The sequence below is a fragment of the Sander vitreus genome, chromosome 4 (assembly GCF_031162955.1).
Source record: "Sander vitreus isolate 19-12246 chromosome 4, sanVit1, whole genome shotgun sequence".
Classification (NCBI taxonomy): domain Eukaryota; kingdom Metazoa; phylum Chordata; class Actinopteri; order Perciformes; family Percidae; genus Sander; species Sander vitreus.
Window position 1 is genome coordinate 7,400,936 of NC_135858.1, and position 15,175 is coordinate 7,416,110.

The window sequence follows — 15,175 nt, forward strand, 5'->3', positions numbered from 1 at the left end:
AGTCTTTGTCAACCTTCTTGACTATGAAAACTGAAAGGGAGATATAATCCAGTGGTTGAAAGAAGGCAAGTAGCCTACATTTACTCAAGTTTAGGTAACTTAGGCTAATAGCCTACAATTTTCAGCCTAGCTGTAGCCTACTTTACCTATTTCCATTTAATGCTACTCCACTAGGCTACATGTCTGAAGCAAATATCGCACTTTCTTTTCCACTAGCCTTTATTCAACAACATTAGTTACCAGTGGTGGAGAAGTAGGCCCTGCCAGATCCGTAAAAGTAGTAGTAGTAGTAGGTTACATTTTGAAAATACTCTACTACGAGTAAAAAAAACCTTACTTATTTAAAGGTAGTTAGCCTACAGGCAAAATGTAGCTACTTAAAGTATCAAAAGTAAAAGTATCCTATAGGCTACTCTTTCTGCAGAAACTTTTTGAACTACAAAATAGTTTATTTAGCTTAAGAAATAGGAGAATTTTCTCAAACCATAACGGAACATAATCTTTCCGTTTATTGGAAAATATCCCACTCAAAGTTAGTCACCAAATTTGTAAATAGGCTAAGCCGCTATATTTCAAAAAACTCGTTCCAAAAACACAATTTCACTCTGAGACTTTTGGTGGTGAAACTTTCACTCGACGATTTCTGCTAAATTAAACAAGTGACCATCGAAAGAAGGAGCCCTGTTGATCCCAGTTCAACCATTTTATGGTTTCATCATGGGAAATGTGAGAATAACCAGTTTAAAATACTAATAATTTTTTTCAAGCCGGTTCATTCGACGCCTCAACTGAATTTAAGCCTTGAGGTGTCGAAAGCAGCCCCAGCAACTGACTTTTATGCAAAGGCGAGTTTGTTCAGTAATAGGCCTATATTAAAAAAAAAACATGAAATATAAATAGCCTATTACGGTAAAGTCGTTGGTGTGAGTAACTAAATGAGGACAGAAATAACAATGACATCCTGAAGCAAGTGCGTCTTTTTCAAGCAATTTTTCAGTGTTTAGGCTGCTTGTTTAAACTCTTCTCGCCACCTTCAGTAACACTGAGCAGCAAATTGTTGCTAGAGCTTCTGCTTTCAACCTGACATCTTTCTCAATATGTTTCAATGTTTAGTTAAATGTTGTGTCCTTTACATTTATGAACTGTATGTTAATCATTACAGATGTGTGATGTGCCATCTCACCTCCATGACCACAACTACCCCTCCAGCAGAAGGCAAAAGAGCAACAACACCAACAAGGTAGCCAACAACACTTTGGCTTTTGCTGGAATGCACCCAGTAAAAGGTTAGCTATCATGTGTTTGTGCTTATTTGAAATGTAATATTTTGAAGAGTCTCTTTAGTATGTAGTGCTTTGATATGACCTGATAATTTATCACTGCAATTGCCCATACCATATGTGCATACATGCAGGACTATTATTATAAAATGTCAATAGGAAAATCAATCACAACCACACTGGAACAAACATGACATAACAAGATACAGTGTGCCACATGTATGAAGTTTGAAACTGTGCACCTTGTCAGAGAGATCTTAAGTTACCGAACAAGTGTAGGTGTCGTTTTGATGACATCATCCAGTAGGCTATGTTGACTGTGAAACAGGGCATTCTTGAAAAAGAGCATTCATGCTTAGCAAATCTACCATTGTACAAAATATCCATAAAAAACAAAAAAAAAAACAAAGATTATGATTAGTTGAAAAGCAATAACATCATCATTACAGATTGTATGCTATACGTTAGTTGCAGCTGTACGTTGCATTTAGAGGACATCAGAAAACATGAGCATATAAGTGGAATTGTTTTTTTACTTAATTATGTAAAGAAGGTAACTATGTATTAGTTTGTGGTTTCATTTGTTTGTCTTGAGTATGTGATTATTATTTGCTTTATTTAGACTCAATTTATTTAGACTCAATTTATTTAGTAGTTCTTTTGTTTGTTATTTCTTTAGTTTGCTTAGTTTGGCTAATTGTTTGTTTAGTTCATTTTTTTGTTTTGTTATGAGAACTGGGCCGCACCTTTGGCATCTCAGTTAGTGTTGGGGATTTAAGAAGATATTTCCCTTGTAATTCTACGTAATACAACTTATTTGCAATTAACATGGAAGTCAGTGGAGATATTAGACAGGACAAACGTCTCGTCTATCAGTGCCTCCAACCTTAACCCTACTGGATGAGCCTCAGCTGATTGTATGAAGCACCCCTGGTTGGGGACATGGTGGGAGAAGGATTGTCTCTGTGTCTCATACTGTGAGAATACAGAGGCCTCCTGTCAGGAAGTCTACGCCTGTGAAGACTGAAGTCTCTGTGGAAGTGTGGAACAGACGGGGGCAGTTCAGCTCGCTGCCCTGCACCTCGATAGAGAGATAGAGATAGGCTATCTCGTAAAGGTAAGACTGTCATCATAAATAATCAGGACCATCCCGTATGTCACCCTGCGGGCCAAGCATTACTCGGGACAGGACAGGGAGATTCAGCTGCATTTCCACATATCCTGCCAGTTTAACTTCCACCTCTCCAGTGTTGCCATGACAGCCAGTCACATCATAGCTGCACATTGCTACGATGTGGTTTTGCCTGTTATTCCTCATATTGGCCTATGTCCCTGTCCTCAGCAGTAACATCAATGTCTTCAGTTATTCTGGCTGTACTGCAGGCAGCTGACCCACTCACTGTTTGTCCTCCTGCAGGTCTTTATGCATTGCCTGGATGATGATGTAGTGTTCCGCCACGGTCCGTGCGTTTGGTTCCGCCTCGGTCCGTACTTCGTCACTTTAACACACGTTATAATGCTCACTTAGCTGCTAGCGTGGCACACCCTCATACTCTGCTTCTGACTGGCTGGTTGTCCTTACCTAGGTACTGTGCATATGCGACTCCCAACAAAGATGGAACAGAAGTGAGAGGTCTCACTCTGTAGCTAAAACAGAGAGCTCAACACACAGGGTGAAAAGAGGAGCTGCAGCAATGTGCAGTACAACAAATTATGGTGTTTTTTTTTAAATGAAACCATGTAAACCTATTCTGATATAACCTCTAAATACAATTATGAACCTGAAAATGAGCATAATATGAGCACTTTAAACATTGTGTAAAACAATTACACTTATAGTACAAGGAATGCATCAAGAGTTGAAGTATTCCTAATTGCCTTTATAATCATTAAGTAAGTAAGTACCATTTTATAACAAAGTAGCGCTGCATGATACCCATAGCAACAGATGCCATTTTGGATCCATTCAGTTACACAGGAAAAACAGATGGAAACCAGCGATTTTACAGCAGCAGTGTGAAAGGAGTATACCTAAACTAGTGATCCTTTACTTTTTCCCTCTGTTCATTGCTTTAACAGGCTGCAGGAAGCAGGAAGAGGAAGAGGGATCAGGAGAGCAGCTCCAGAGGCCTGGAGGAGCCTCCGGAGAGAAGACTCCGTGAGAATGGTGATGACCTGTCAGACTGGAGCCCCAGCCCGCAGCCCTCCACCTCTAACCCACAGGCCAGACTGGAGGATGTCCAGCTGGAGGTGAGCCCTCCAAATGTACGATTATATATATATATATATATATATATATATATATATATATATATATATATATATTAGGGCTGTCAATCGATTAAAAAATGTAATCTAATTAATTACATACTCTGTGATTAATTAATCGAAATGAATCGTATACATAATGAACGGTGCCTGAACCGATACTTTTTAAGAAAGTAAAAAAAGAAAAGAAAAAAAGGGTACTAAACAAAGGCCATATGGTCAAAATTAAATGATTTAATAATAATGTATAACAATAAGAATAACTTATTTCACTAGTAAATTGCTGTTGAACGACAAAAACAACCACCAGATGGGAAAAGGACATTTACAATAACTTCAAATGCACCACGAGGCTGTAGTTTACCAGTTTCATTGAACGCACCGTCTGTGTTGTTTCTCTGACAGCAGCTGCAGATTGTTACATCCCGGTGTTGAATCCTCTACAGTGAAACACAGTCACACTTTACACCGTTTAGCGTTAGCTGTCAGCATTTTAACCGTGTTTAATCCAGCTACTAGCTAGCGGTAGGCTAACGTTAGCTGCTGTCGAGTGTAGTGTTAACTAGCGTCACATGCAGCGGTGTTTGTGTTGCCGGTATCGTCTGTTTCAGTCTGTATCAGAGAGAAGCGCAGACATATCAGTGGCACCAGATTTCGGTAGCCAGGGTTGGTAGGAAGAAGATTTTTACAAGTAAATGTTCCAATTAATAATCCAGGCAGAACATTCTCGTCTCCCTCCTTCATTTTACAGTCCAATGGTGGCTAGAACGGCTCAGGGTCAACTATGGAATGGATTAATCTGCATTATTTTTTTTAACGCGTTATTTTTTTCTCAGATTAATTAATTGAAATGAACGCGTTATTTTGACAGCTCTAATGAAAAGAAGAAGAAGCCCAAGAGCTGACAACGCCAGTATCTTCTTATTACTAACCATCATATTTTCTTCCGTTCAGCGAGTAATGACAACAACGATCCTTCTTGACTACTATCAACACTCTCTGATGAAAACAATGACTGACGACAGCGTGCTCTCTGTTTACTAGGCCTAGAGAGATGTTCCGTCATTTCCGGTTTTCATTTTTTGGGCGAGAATACAGATTAGCGCCGCCTGCTGTTATGGAGACGTATTACGTCTCGCGCACACGCAGAACGTACGCTCAAGTCGGCGTCGCTTCGGTGTTTTCCGAGGCACTTTTTTGAGAGATGGGAGCTGACTGATCAGTCCGACTGTCTTTTCTGCCGACAGTCGGCCGTCGGGTTGGTGTGTCAGAGCCTTAAAAGGTGTGGCTGAAGCAGTCTAACCCCCTCTCTCCGTCTGTCTAAAAGGTTCAGGAGCATGTAGATGATATAACCTGTTGTAGATTCAGCATGACAACGTCATGGCCTTGCCCCTCTTCCCCGTCCCCTACGGGCCCCCAGCCAGGTGGTCTTCCACCCTCTGCTTTTAATGCAGTGGTGGAGATGGTTATGGCGTGGATGACTGACTCTCCATACAACCGGGAGATGTAAGCCTCCTCCTGGAAACAGGCCGGGTGCAGAGCTCCACAGCTGGACCAGCACGTAGCTGTGACAGTAGCATACACATACACACACACACACACACACACACACACACACACACACACACACACACACACATACACACACAGAATTAATCTTTAATTCCTTTTTAGTATGTTTTAAGTTTTGGATTTTTTTTTATTACTTTTTAGTATGTTGATACATTTTAAATCTTTAATTCCTTTTTAGTATGTTGATACGTTTCTAATCTTTCATTCCTTTTCAGTTTTATAAGTTTTTAATCTTTTATTACTTTTTAGTTGTAGATATATGTTATATACTGTATTCCTTCTATAGGATGTTAATTTAAGAATCTCACATTCTGCACTTTTCTGAGCGATGATTACAGTTTTCTCCTTTTTTCAAAACTCTACACACAATTCCCAAAACTGCATCGTATGCACAAACAAAGTCTGATTGATTTGTAATGCTGAAATAGTCATAAGATAGTTGCATGCAATATGGACGCCATTGTAAAGCTGCTCAAGATGGGCTTCTCTCATGGTCAATCCGTGGTTGATCACATGATGAATAAGTGTGGCCCTGATCTCATCAGAGATGGCTCTCCTTTCTCTTCTTCCCTCTTCCTCCTCCTCGTTGTCGTCCCCTGTCTGTCCCTCCTCCTCCCCTTGCTCTCTGTCTATTGTTGGCATCCATTGTTCAAAACAGGTAATCTGACCTTTGACCTCTGTATAGGCCTATACTAAAGCAGTGATTGGTTAGTGTTCAGTTATGACATAATGTGTTTGCACATGTGAGGAGTGTGTGTGTGCCCTGGTAAATAAGTGTAGCATTTTGATTAGTTGTGTTTAGAAAAGGAAAGCAAGTCACTTCCTGTTAGATTTGTGTGTCTTAGGTAGAGAATTGTGTGTAGCGTTTTGAAAAAAGTATTTTATGCAATTGAATTGAGTGAAAGGCTGAGAAATAGCTTATGGTTTTGGAGATTTGCTGTGTAATTTTGCACGCGACAAAAATCGCGTGACATGAAAAGATTTTGTGTGTAAGCAGTTCATTCATACTGTTTCTAATTAATACCATCGTTATTTGGCTTTGTCTAAATATATGGGATTATAAACAGTTCAAATCAATTCTAGAAAATGAGGTGATTAATAGTTTGTTAACAAGTGTTTTGTTATATCATGATATTGCAACATGAACAATAAGAAACACTTAAGCTAAAGGGTCAGGGTTAGGGAGAGATAGACCCTCTGAAAGACCTTTTAAGAATTAAACACAGACAAACTCATTGTAATGCGACACAAAAAAGATAAGATAATAATAATATTTAGAATAATAATAATAATAATAATATAATAAACTTTATTTGTATAGCACCTTTAATACAAGAAATGAAGCACAATATGGAAATTACATGACATTATAGGCAATAGACAGAATGAACATAAAACAGGGATAGAATGTCATAAGTAATGGAAAATAAGATGAAAAATAAAACATAAGATATAACATATAAGACTTAAGATAAAAATATGAAAAGTAGAACACAGAGAATTTATAACATAAGATGGAAAATCAAACCCACTGAATAACAAAATAAAGTTAAAAATATTAAAAAATAGTGCCCATATTGGCGGGAATCAGTGGTGGAGGATTCATAAGACGAAAACTCTCTGCACTCTCTACCAATCACAGACGGTGCGTTTCATTCATTTGTTCATTTTGGTATCAGCTTTAATAACACTGTGGTAGTTGCTGCGCCCATTTCTCCCTTGTGTTTCCCACTCCATGTCTTCCATGTCCCTGGTTTGCCTCTGTGTGTGTGTGTGTGTGTGTGTGTGTGTGTCATCCCCCCCCCCCCCATGGCTACAATCTGCTCATCACCTCTCCTGCATATTAACCCCGGCTCTTCCACCTCTCGTAGCCAGGTAATTGTCTCTGCTATGCTGGTAGTCACTCGCTTCAGGCCTCTGTAGTTTTGTGTTTTCTGAGAATTATTCCTCGTTGTTGTTGTTGGGCCTGTGATTAGCTGTCTTTTTCCTTGTCCCAGGATCATCTGCCTGCCCGCCTGCTAGCAAACCCTTGTGTAACTTCAGCTTGTCGCCCCCGCTTACCCTCATCCACCCATGCTGCCTAGTCTGCCACACACCATCAACCATCAGCCCTCTGCCACAGCCAGCAATCTTCTTCCCTCCACTCCACGTCCATTCCTTGTTCCTCAACTTATACTACCTTTGTCGGTGTCCTGCATATGGATCCACCTAACAACATCGTAAGAACTGCAGACCCAGGGAACACACCTGGGTACAGTTGCTTAAGGCAAGCGCCTGTGTGTATGTGTGTGTTTAGAAAAAAACAAAAGATAGAAAGTGAAGCAGTAGACAAACAGGGAGAAAGATGCAGGGTATGACTATGTGTGCATATTCACATGCGCTTGAATGCATTTTAGCTGCAAGCTTCATCACACAGAGCAGTGTATTAAAACACCTTATTGCAGGTGCACTTGATAACATAAAATGAACCTAGGAATAGTATATTATATATAGATATATATAGATATATATATATAGATATATATATATATATAGATATATATATAGATATATATATATATATATATATATATATCTATATATATATATATAGATATATATATATATGTCATAATAGCACCTGTCAGGTTGCATGAATGGCACCTTCTGAGCTAACCTGAAGAGATGGAGCTTAGCGGGTACCAGAAGCAGAGTAGAGAGGGACAGCAACAGTGGGAATAATCGCCATCCTTCTCCTCTGCTTAAGCCTCTTTCATATTGTGACACACAGAGGAATTTTAGTGCAGAGACTAGGTCAGCCACCTATCTATCTCATCCAACAATGCAACAAGCCGCAACTCCACAGCAATTACTGGTCGGCTGGAACCGCTGCCAGAGCCCATCCACATCATCTGGCGCTGATGCAGTTTCGAGTGCAATAATAACAATGAATACTGTGATGCAGAGGAGGTAGAAATATACTTACAATGGAGAGGTTTTGTTTTGTTAGTTATAGAAGCATGAAGCGATAGAGGGATGCTTCATGTACAGTAAGAATTAAAATAATATGAACAGAATTTGTCAGGGCAAACTAAAAGCTGCCTATAAAGATGATCATTCGGGGAAAAAGCTGCAAAAATATGACATTTTCGTTCAGGCAAACCTGATCATGCTCTGCTAACGCAGAACGAAATTTGAATGGATTCATACATTTCACACTAGCTTGTTAATTAAAGCTATCCTCGTACGCCCTTGACCACACAAAGCAACAAAACGTGATTAGATACCAAAACAAAGGACGAGCTTTTGAAATGTTTCTGGGTAAAATGACATTAGCCCCAGTCTCATTCTGCACCAGTTAGACAGCGTAGCCTACATAATTAGGATTAACTTTAGTATGATGGAGAGGGGGGGGGGGGGGGGTAATGAGAGTTAATCATACAGTATGTCCTACTTTGTATTGCATGTGTAACAGATATATGGATATGTTTGTTTTACAGTGAACATCAAATACTGGGTTTTATTAACTATTAATATGTTGGACTATTAAACGTGGAAAACTAAAAAAATTATGTGATGAGATTTTTTATTAGATAAAATTGACAAATACATTAAATAGAATGTATATCTTTAATTCTCATATGAATATTCTAAATCAACATTTGACAGTTGAAAATAGGTCTGCATTTTTACAATTTAAAGTGCAGTGCAGTATATACAAAGTGAACGAGTGTAATTAATACACAGAGGCCAAAATCCTGCTGCCGCACTGCTTCTCTATGGGCTCATATATTCAAGATTGATACACTAGGTGACATGGAAGTTTTAAGTGCAGCGCAACAGCAATTCTCATGATTTTTTCAGATACAAAAAACTAGGAAGCACTTTGATTTTGAGTGATGGCGAAAACTCTGAACACCCACATAACACATTTCCACTGAATAATTCACATTATTTAATGTTTGCTTCATTCAGGAGCAACCATTTGTGTGTTAAGTCAGTTTTAACCGATCAAGAGCCAGACGGTAATAATCAAAACTAATTAAACATCAGTGAAAAGTGCACACCCTCTCATATGCAACCTTTTACTACTCCATGTCATTATCATTCTGCAGAGTTTTCATTGCCAAGCCCCACAGAGTTACACTGGAGATAAACTGGCCTTCAGTGGACCTGTAGGACCCACTATTGGGCCTGCTAGGAGAAGTGAGGGAACTGCAGTGATTGTCTGTGGGAGGAAGGTAGGGCCTCCCCATCAGACCTCTGCCCATCTCAACTGACATATTCCCATTCTCCACATACGGCCCATACACAGCCTCCTGAGACAGGTGGGCTTTGGCAAGCTTCATCTGGTCTGTGGCAGTTAGGGCTGCACTTCTCTCGTGGTGGTTGGAGGAGAGGAGCTGGTGGGGTACCAGCGAGCGCAGCTCTGGAAGGGGGGTTGGGGTAGAAGCTGGGCTGAGGTGCATGCTGGGAGGTGGAGTCTCTATATGCGGTGTTGGTTGTGGCGGTGAAGGAGTAGGCGGTGAGGGTTTCTCTAACCCTGCATGGGACATCATGTTGGGGAAATGCTGCTCACCAGTTGCAGCAGGAGGTTTACTGTGGCTGACAGCTTTGGGGAACGAGGCCGCTTCATCGGAGCTAGGAGATGGGTCAGAGTTGTCGGTGACCGGGCTGTTGGCTGGGGCTCCCTTGCAGTGCATGTTGTTGTGTCTTCTCAACATGGCAGAGCGGGTAAAGCTCTTTCCACAGGCGCTACAGATGTAAGGTTTCTCACCAGTGTGTGATCTTATGTGACGCTGCAGGTCCCCTGAGCCGATGAAGCACTTCCCTACATTAATTAAGAACACATATTGAGTGTAAAACACTGTGCAGACATCTTACAGCTTTACTGTACTACTTTACTATATCAGGGCCTGTGCAATATCCTCTCAACTAGTGGATGATCTTATTTATTTTTTGCTTGCCCTAAAGCACATTGTTGTCTTGTTATATATTGTTAGGTACTTAATGTTTGTTGATATCTGGTGCATGTGTTTGTATGCAGCTGTACCAATACAAAATTTCCTTTGGGGCAATAAAGTTGATCTTATCTTAGCTACACAGTCTACACTGAATTTAAAATGTTTTTTGAAAAATCTCTGATTAAGAGTAAGCGGGTTCACAACATGACTCAAGCATTTTATGCCTTTAGTTCTGTTTTTTTAAAAAGGTCCCATGGCATGAAAAATTCACTTTATGAGGTTTTTCAACATTAATATGCGTTCCCCCAGCCTGCCTATGGTCCCCCAGTGGCTAGAAATGGCGATAGGTGTAAACCGAGCCCTGGGTATCCTGCTCTGCCTTTGAGAAAATGAAAGCTCAGATGGGCGAATCTGGAATCTCCCCCTTATGATGTCATAAGGGGCAAGGTTACCTCCCCTTTCTCTGCTTTGCCCACCCAGAGAATTTGGCCCGCCCATGAGAAAGAGAGAGAAATCATGGCTTGCAAACAAGCGAAGTATGGCAGCTGGTCAAGGCCACACCCCCACCCTCCCCCACCACTATCTCCTCCTCAATAGCATTTAAAGCTACAAACACAGAAATGGCACGTCCTAAGTAAAGCTCATTGTGGGACTTGCTCTAGTGGCTGTAATTCTGCACCAAGGCTGAATTTCGGGAAAGAGACTTCAGATACAGTATTAGGGGACCACTGAGGCCTATATAAAAGAGACTTCAGATACAGTATTAGGGGACCACTAAGGTCTATATGAAAGAGATTATATACTATATATATATATATATATACTATATAAAAGCATCCAAAAAGCAGCACGTCATAGGACCTTTAAATACTAGGGCTGTGTATTGGCAAGAATCTGGCGATACGTATCACGATACATGGGTTACGATTCAATATACTGCAATATATTTCGATACTCTGCGTAAGGCAATACATTGGGATTTTTTTTAAGTATAATTGTAGAAAAAAAATATATTTAAAAAAGACACGATGTGCATAAAAGTCAAAGAAGTTTACTTTAGGTAAACAATTCAGTACACAGAAGTCAAACTGCCAGTTTGGGATTGTGGTTCTTAGTAAGCAAATTCTTATATGCTAAAGTAGGCCAAAGTTCAGCCATCGCTACATTGTTAGCTTCTAGCAAAAAGTCAGGCACTGCTAGGCACTGTTAGGCGAGGACACTAGTGGTGCGTCTCAGCATAGCCATCTAGCGGTAGGGGGTTTAAACACAAGATAAACGTGAACCACTGTCTTCCATGAATATTTTTGCACGTAACCTAAAAAATAAAAAAAAATAAAAAATGTTTTTAAAATAAAATAATCTTTCCTTGGGAGATTGATTCATTAAGAGTCCAAACCATTATTGCCCCTACAGCAGGAAATAACTACAACTCTCTGTTTAAAAAAAATAAAGAAATGGACACTGACTTCAAACAGTCAGCAGTTACAATCCTTCTTATGCTTGGAAGCCTAGCATAAGAAAATAATAAATCAAAGGCAAATAGCAGTCAAAACATTCTCATATAGTGTGATAACCAAAAATGTGAATCGTGGTACAGTCATCAAAATGTTTGTTCCGTCCAAAACTTGAAGATATGCAGTTTACAATCACATGAGATAAAGAAGAGCAGAAAATCCTTGCAACTAAGAAGCTGGAATAATCAAATGTTTAGCATTTTTGATTTAAAAAAGCAACTAATCGATTATCAATTTCCGATCGATTTTTTATACAACTATGTCTACAGTCGAATCAATGTGAATAATACTTCCAACAAAAAAGGCATGGGCCGGTATGAGATTCTGACGGTATGATAACCTTACACGGTATTACGGTATTGCAATGACAGCTATAAATGTAGTATTTCTGAAATGTCTGGGTAAAAAACAACTTTGCACAACACATTGCACACTGGCAGGGAGAAGGATTTCTAAACTGCACTTTCTGTCCTTGAAGACTCTTAAGAAATGGCTCATACCTTAGGAACAGTATGACAGAACATTTTAGTGGTTTTGAAACCGTGACTTTTTCAAACCTCGGTATACCTTGAAACCAGTAAACGGCCCATGCCTACAACAAAATAGATACTGTTCCTTACCACAGGTGGCACAGCTGTGTGGTTTTTCTCCAGTGTGGCGGGCCTTGTGCTTCAAAAGCTTTCTGTGCGTGTTGAAGGATTTTCCACACTGGTCACATGTGAATGTCTTGTCTGTGGCGTGAGTCCTCTTGTGCTCCTTGAGATTACTCAAGTTGTTAAATCCTAAGCAACAAGACAAGACAGACTGTGTCACAATTTTCCAGTTGGGTCTGTGAACTAAGCAGCTTACACTAACATCAATAATTTGTAAAGGTTTAATTTAAGAACGAGACCATAAGGTAAGAACTACATATAGATGGATTAAGGAAGTAATTAAGAACATTGCTTCTGTTTAGAGCAGTCGTTTACCTCGACCACATATATCACACAGATGTGGCTTCTCTCCTGTGTGGACCACTTTGTGACGGTGGACATCCCCTGATGCAGTAAAGCTGGAAACCACAAATGAATATTCAATTTATAGGCAACTGTAACAACTATTAGGGCTGTGTCATGGGAAAGGGAAAGTATCACTATATTAATACTATAATATATATATATATATATATATATATATATATATATATATATATATATATATATATATATATATATATATATATATACACACACAGATAGATGACTTTAAAACACACAAACGTACAATAAACAGCAAATACCTATACAGGGAAAAGGGGAATGGCAAAAATAGAAGTATCAATCAATGAGGAAAATGGATACATGGAAGATACCTTACCTTTTACCACATAACTCACAGATGTAAGGTTTCTCACCAGAATGTCGCCGCAAATGTGTCTGTAAATTTCCAGCCTGTAAAACAAAAACAGTTAGACATCTCAATGTAATTTCCCCATGTAAGAATAACTGTGGCAAATCAGAATAATACACCAGATGATACCTGTGAGAAGTTTCTCCCACAAACATTACACTGAAAGGGCTTCTCACCTGCAACAAAACAATGTACAATTAAATTACAATTATTACGGAAACATGTTATTGTATATATATTGTAACGTGGGGTTATAAGGCAATTACAAACTGTTAATACCGGTATGGGAGCGCTTGTGCAGCTCCAGGTTGCTGGGGTGTTTGAAGATCTTCCCACACACCTCACAACAATACTGCTTGTTTCCTATCTGCTGCGGTAGCTCTGGCGCAATTTTCGGATTTTGCTCTTCTTGGTTTGCAGGTGGAGGACTGGGAAGTTGTGCTTGTGTTGCTGTCTCTGGAACCTGCTCCCTGCCTGCATTAAGGGCCTCAACGGGAGCTTCTGAAGCTTTAGTCTGGACCACAGACTCTTCTTGATGACTTTCTTTGGGACAGCTGAGGACGGGTTCACTCGCTGATTCAGCAAACATCTCCTCCAAAGCCTTCTGAGACCGGAGGTAGTTATATTTCTTCAGGTACACAGCCTTCTTCGGGCGCACAGGCTTGTTAAGCATGGAGTCCGCTGAGTTAGAGTTGGGGGTGTTTAAATTATCTGAGGGTGTTAAGGAAGAGACAGAGTTCTTTTCAACAGCCACAGATGTGCAGGGAGGATTGGGCTGAACTGTGTTCCCTGAGCATACAGGAGTGTGGCTGCCTCCCTGGCTGACTCCGAGCTGACACGGCTGCTCTTCCACCAGCACCAAAGGGCATGGGCCTTGATTTAAGGCTGCGTTATTAGTCTGGAGTGCACTTTGTTTGAAGTATTGCTTACTGTAAAAGTTGCGGAGCTTGTAGCCATGAACAAGCTGTTTTTCTACAGGTGCCTGAGTGCTGCTAGTTGTGTCACAGTTTGAGCTGCCATTAGGCACAGAAACAGGCATCCTTTTGGTGTGGTCCATGTCACTGCTGAAGCCAGGCCTTTGGGTTTCCGAGGGACAGTGGAGGTCAACGTCATGAGGAAGACTGCTCCCTAATAGGCAGTCGTGCTCAGAGCTGAGCATGCCTGGAAGAGAAAATGACGGGATTTCCACTGGTGGAGGACAAGGCTTGAGGAAAGCATTACACATGCTCTGAACATTTGGAACCTGCAAACACTGAGCAATGTCCAGGAGCGCTTGAACATTATCTTGGTTGATGTCAAGATGGGAGGTGTACATGTAGTCCAATACTTGGCCGATACCACTGACATCCTGGATGACCAAGTTGAACACTTCATTCTTCTGACTGGGGGAATTTTGGAATAACGACCTGGAAAGATCAAAGCAGTACATTTCACAAAACAGCAATGTATGATTATTTAGGTGAAGTGAAAAGGATGGAAATATGCCACAGATTTACTGATGTGTCACCTGAAATAGGAGCTGAAAGCAGCCAGGACATTTTTGTGTGCTTTGAAGCAGACACCTTTGACAACCAGCATGCAGTCACAGAGCAGACCCTGAATCCTCTGCTCCTGGAGCTGCTGCAGGAGGTAGGAGCTGTGGCTGGACATGGTGTCCATTGTCACTCAGCTGCTGAACCACCCAGCTCCAACTTCTCCATCAAAAATCTGGCCAAAGGGACACATGTCAAAGACAACAAATCTCTTTTTATGGAAATATTAGTTATTCTTATGGTTAGCTAGTCTTTGAGATACAACCAAATTAAAAGTGATGCAAGCGAGTATTTCTTTAGTAATATTCATATAATTCAACAACCGCGCAGAATCCAGTGTCTGTGCTACGAGACCACCCATGCAAAAATTGGGACGAAAACAGCCACAAGCTAACTACAAAGCTATGCTAAACAAGCAACAACGGTTAGTATTGCGAAATCGGCGTAGCACCAACTCCCTAACTAATTACAATTTCTACCGAGAATAAACGTGCTTGCTATTGTTAGTACAGTAAAGTTTGCCATAAAGATAAATCCAAACCTACATCTGACGAGTCCACCTTTTATTTGGATGATGGGTCACTTTTCGAGTGTAACGGTAAAACGTCACCTCATTTCCTGGTACAACCTGTTTTTCAGTAACACCAAAGAATTTCTAATAAGGAGACGGGCTTTGG

At 40.3% G+C, this 15,175-nt stretch overlaps 1 protein-coding gene across 1 annotated transcript; it reads right to left on the reverse strand.

Moving 5' to 3' along the window:
• Positions 1-8,668: 8,668 nt before the first annotated feature.
• On the reverse strand, positions 8,669-15,119 carry zbtb49 (zinc finger and BTB domain containing 49). Its single transcript, XM_078247945.1, has 8 exons — positions 15,044-15,119; positions 14,474-14,673; positions 13,246-14,372; positions 13,096-13,142; positions 12,934-13,007; positions 12,546-12,628; positions 12,198-12,359; positions 8,669-9,930 (listed from the first exon to the last, which is right to left on the reverse strand). Exons 2-8 carry the CDS (start codon positions 14,623-14,625, stop codon positions 9,188-9,190), a joined length of 2,388 nt encoding a protein of 795 aa, XP_078104071.1. The 5' UTR covers positions 14,626-14,673; positions 15,044-15,119; the 3' UTR covers positions 8,669-9,187.
• Between the last annotated feature and the right edge of the window lie 56 nt (positions 15,120-15,175).

What these genes read in the sequence shown, in the direction of transcription:
- zbtb49 (XM_078247945.1), bottom strand. Translation starts at nt 14,625, where the DNA reads ATGGACACCATGTCCAGCCACAGCTCCTACCTCCTGCAGCAGCTCCAG. An exon ending in GTGGGAGAAACTTCTCACAG is followed by an intron (nt 13,008 to 13,095) that starts GTATCATCTGGT and finishes TTTGTTTTACAG; the next exon opens with GCTGGAAATTTACAGACACA. An exon ending in GTGTGATATATGTGGTCGAG is followed by an intron (nt 12,360 to 12,545) that starts GTAAACGACTGC and finishes CTTGTTGCTTAG; the next exon opens with GATTTAACAACTTGAGTAAT.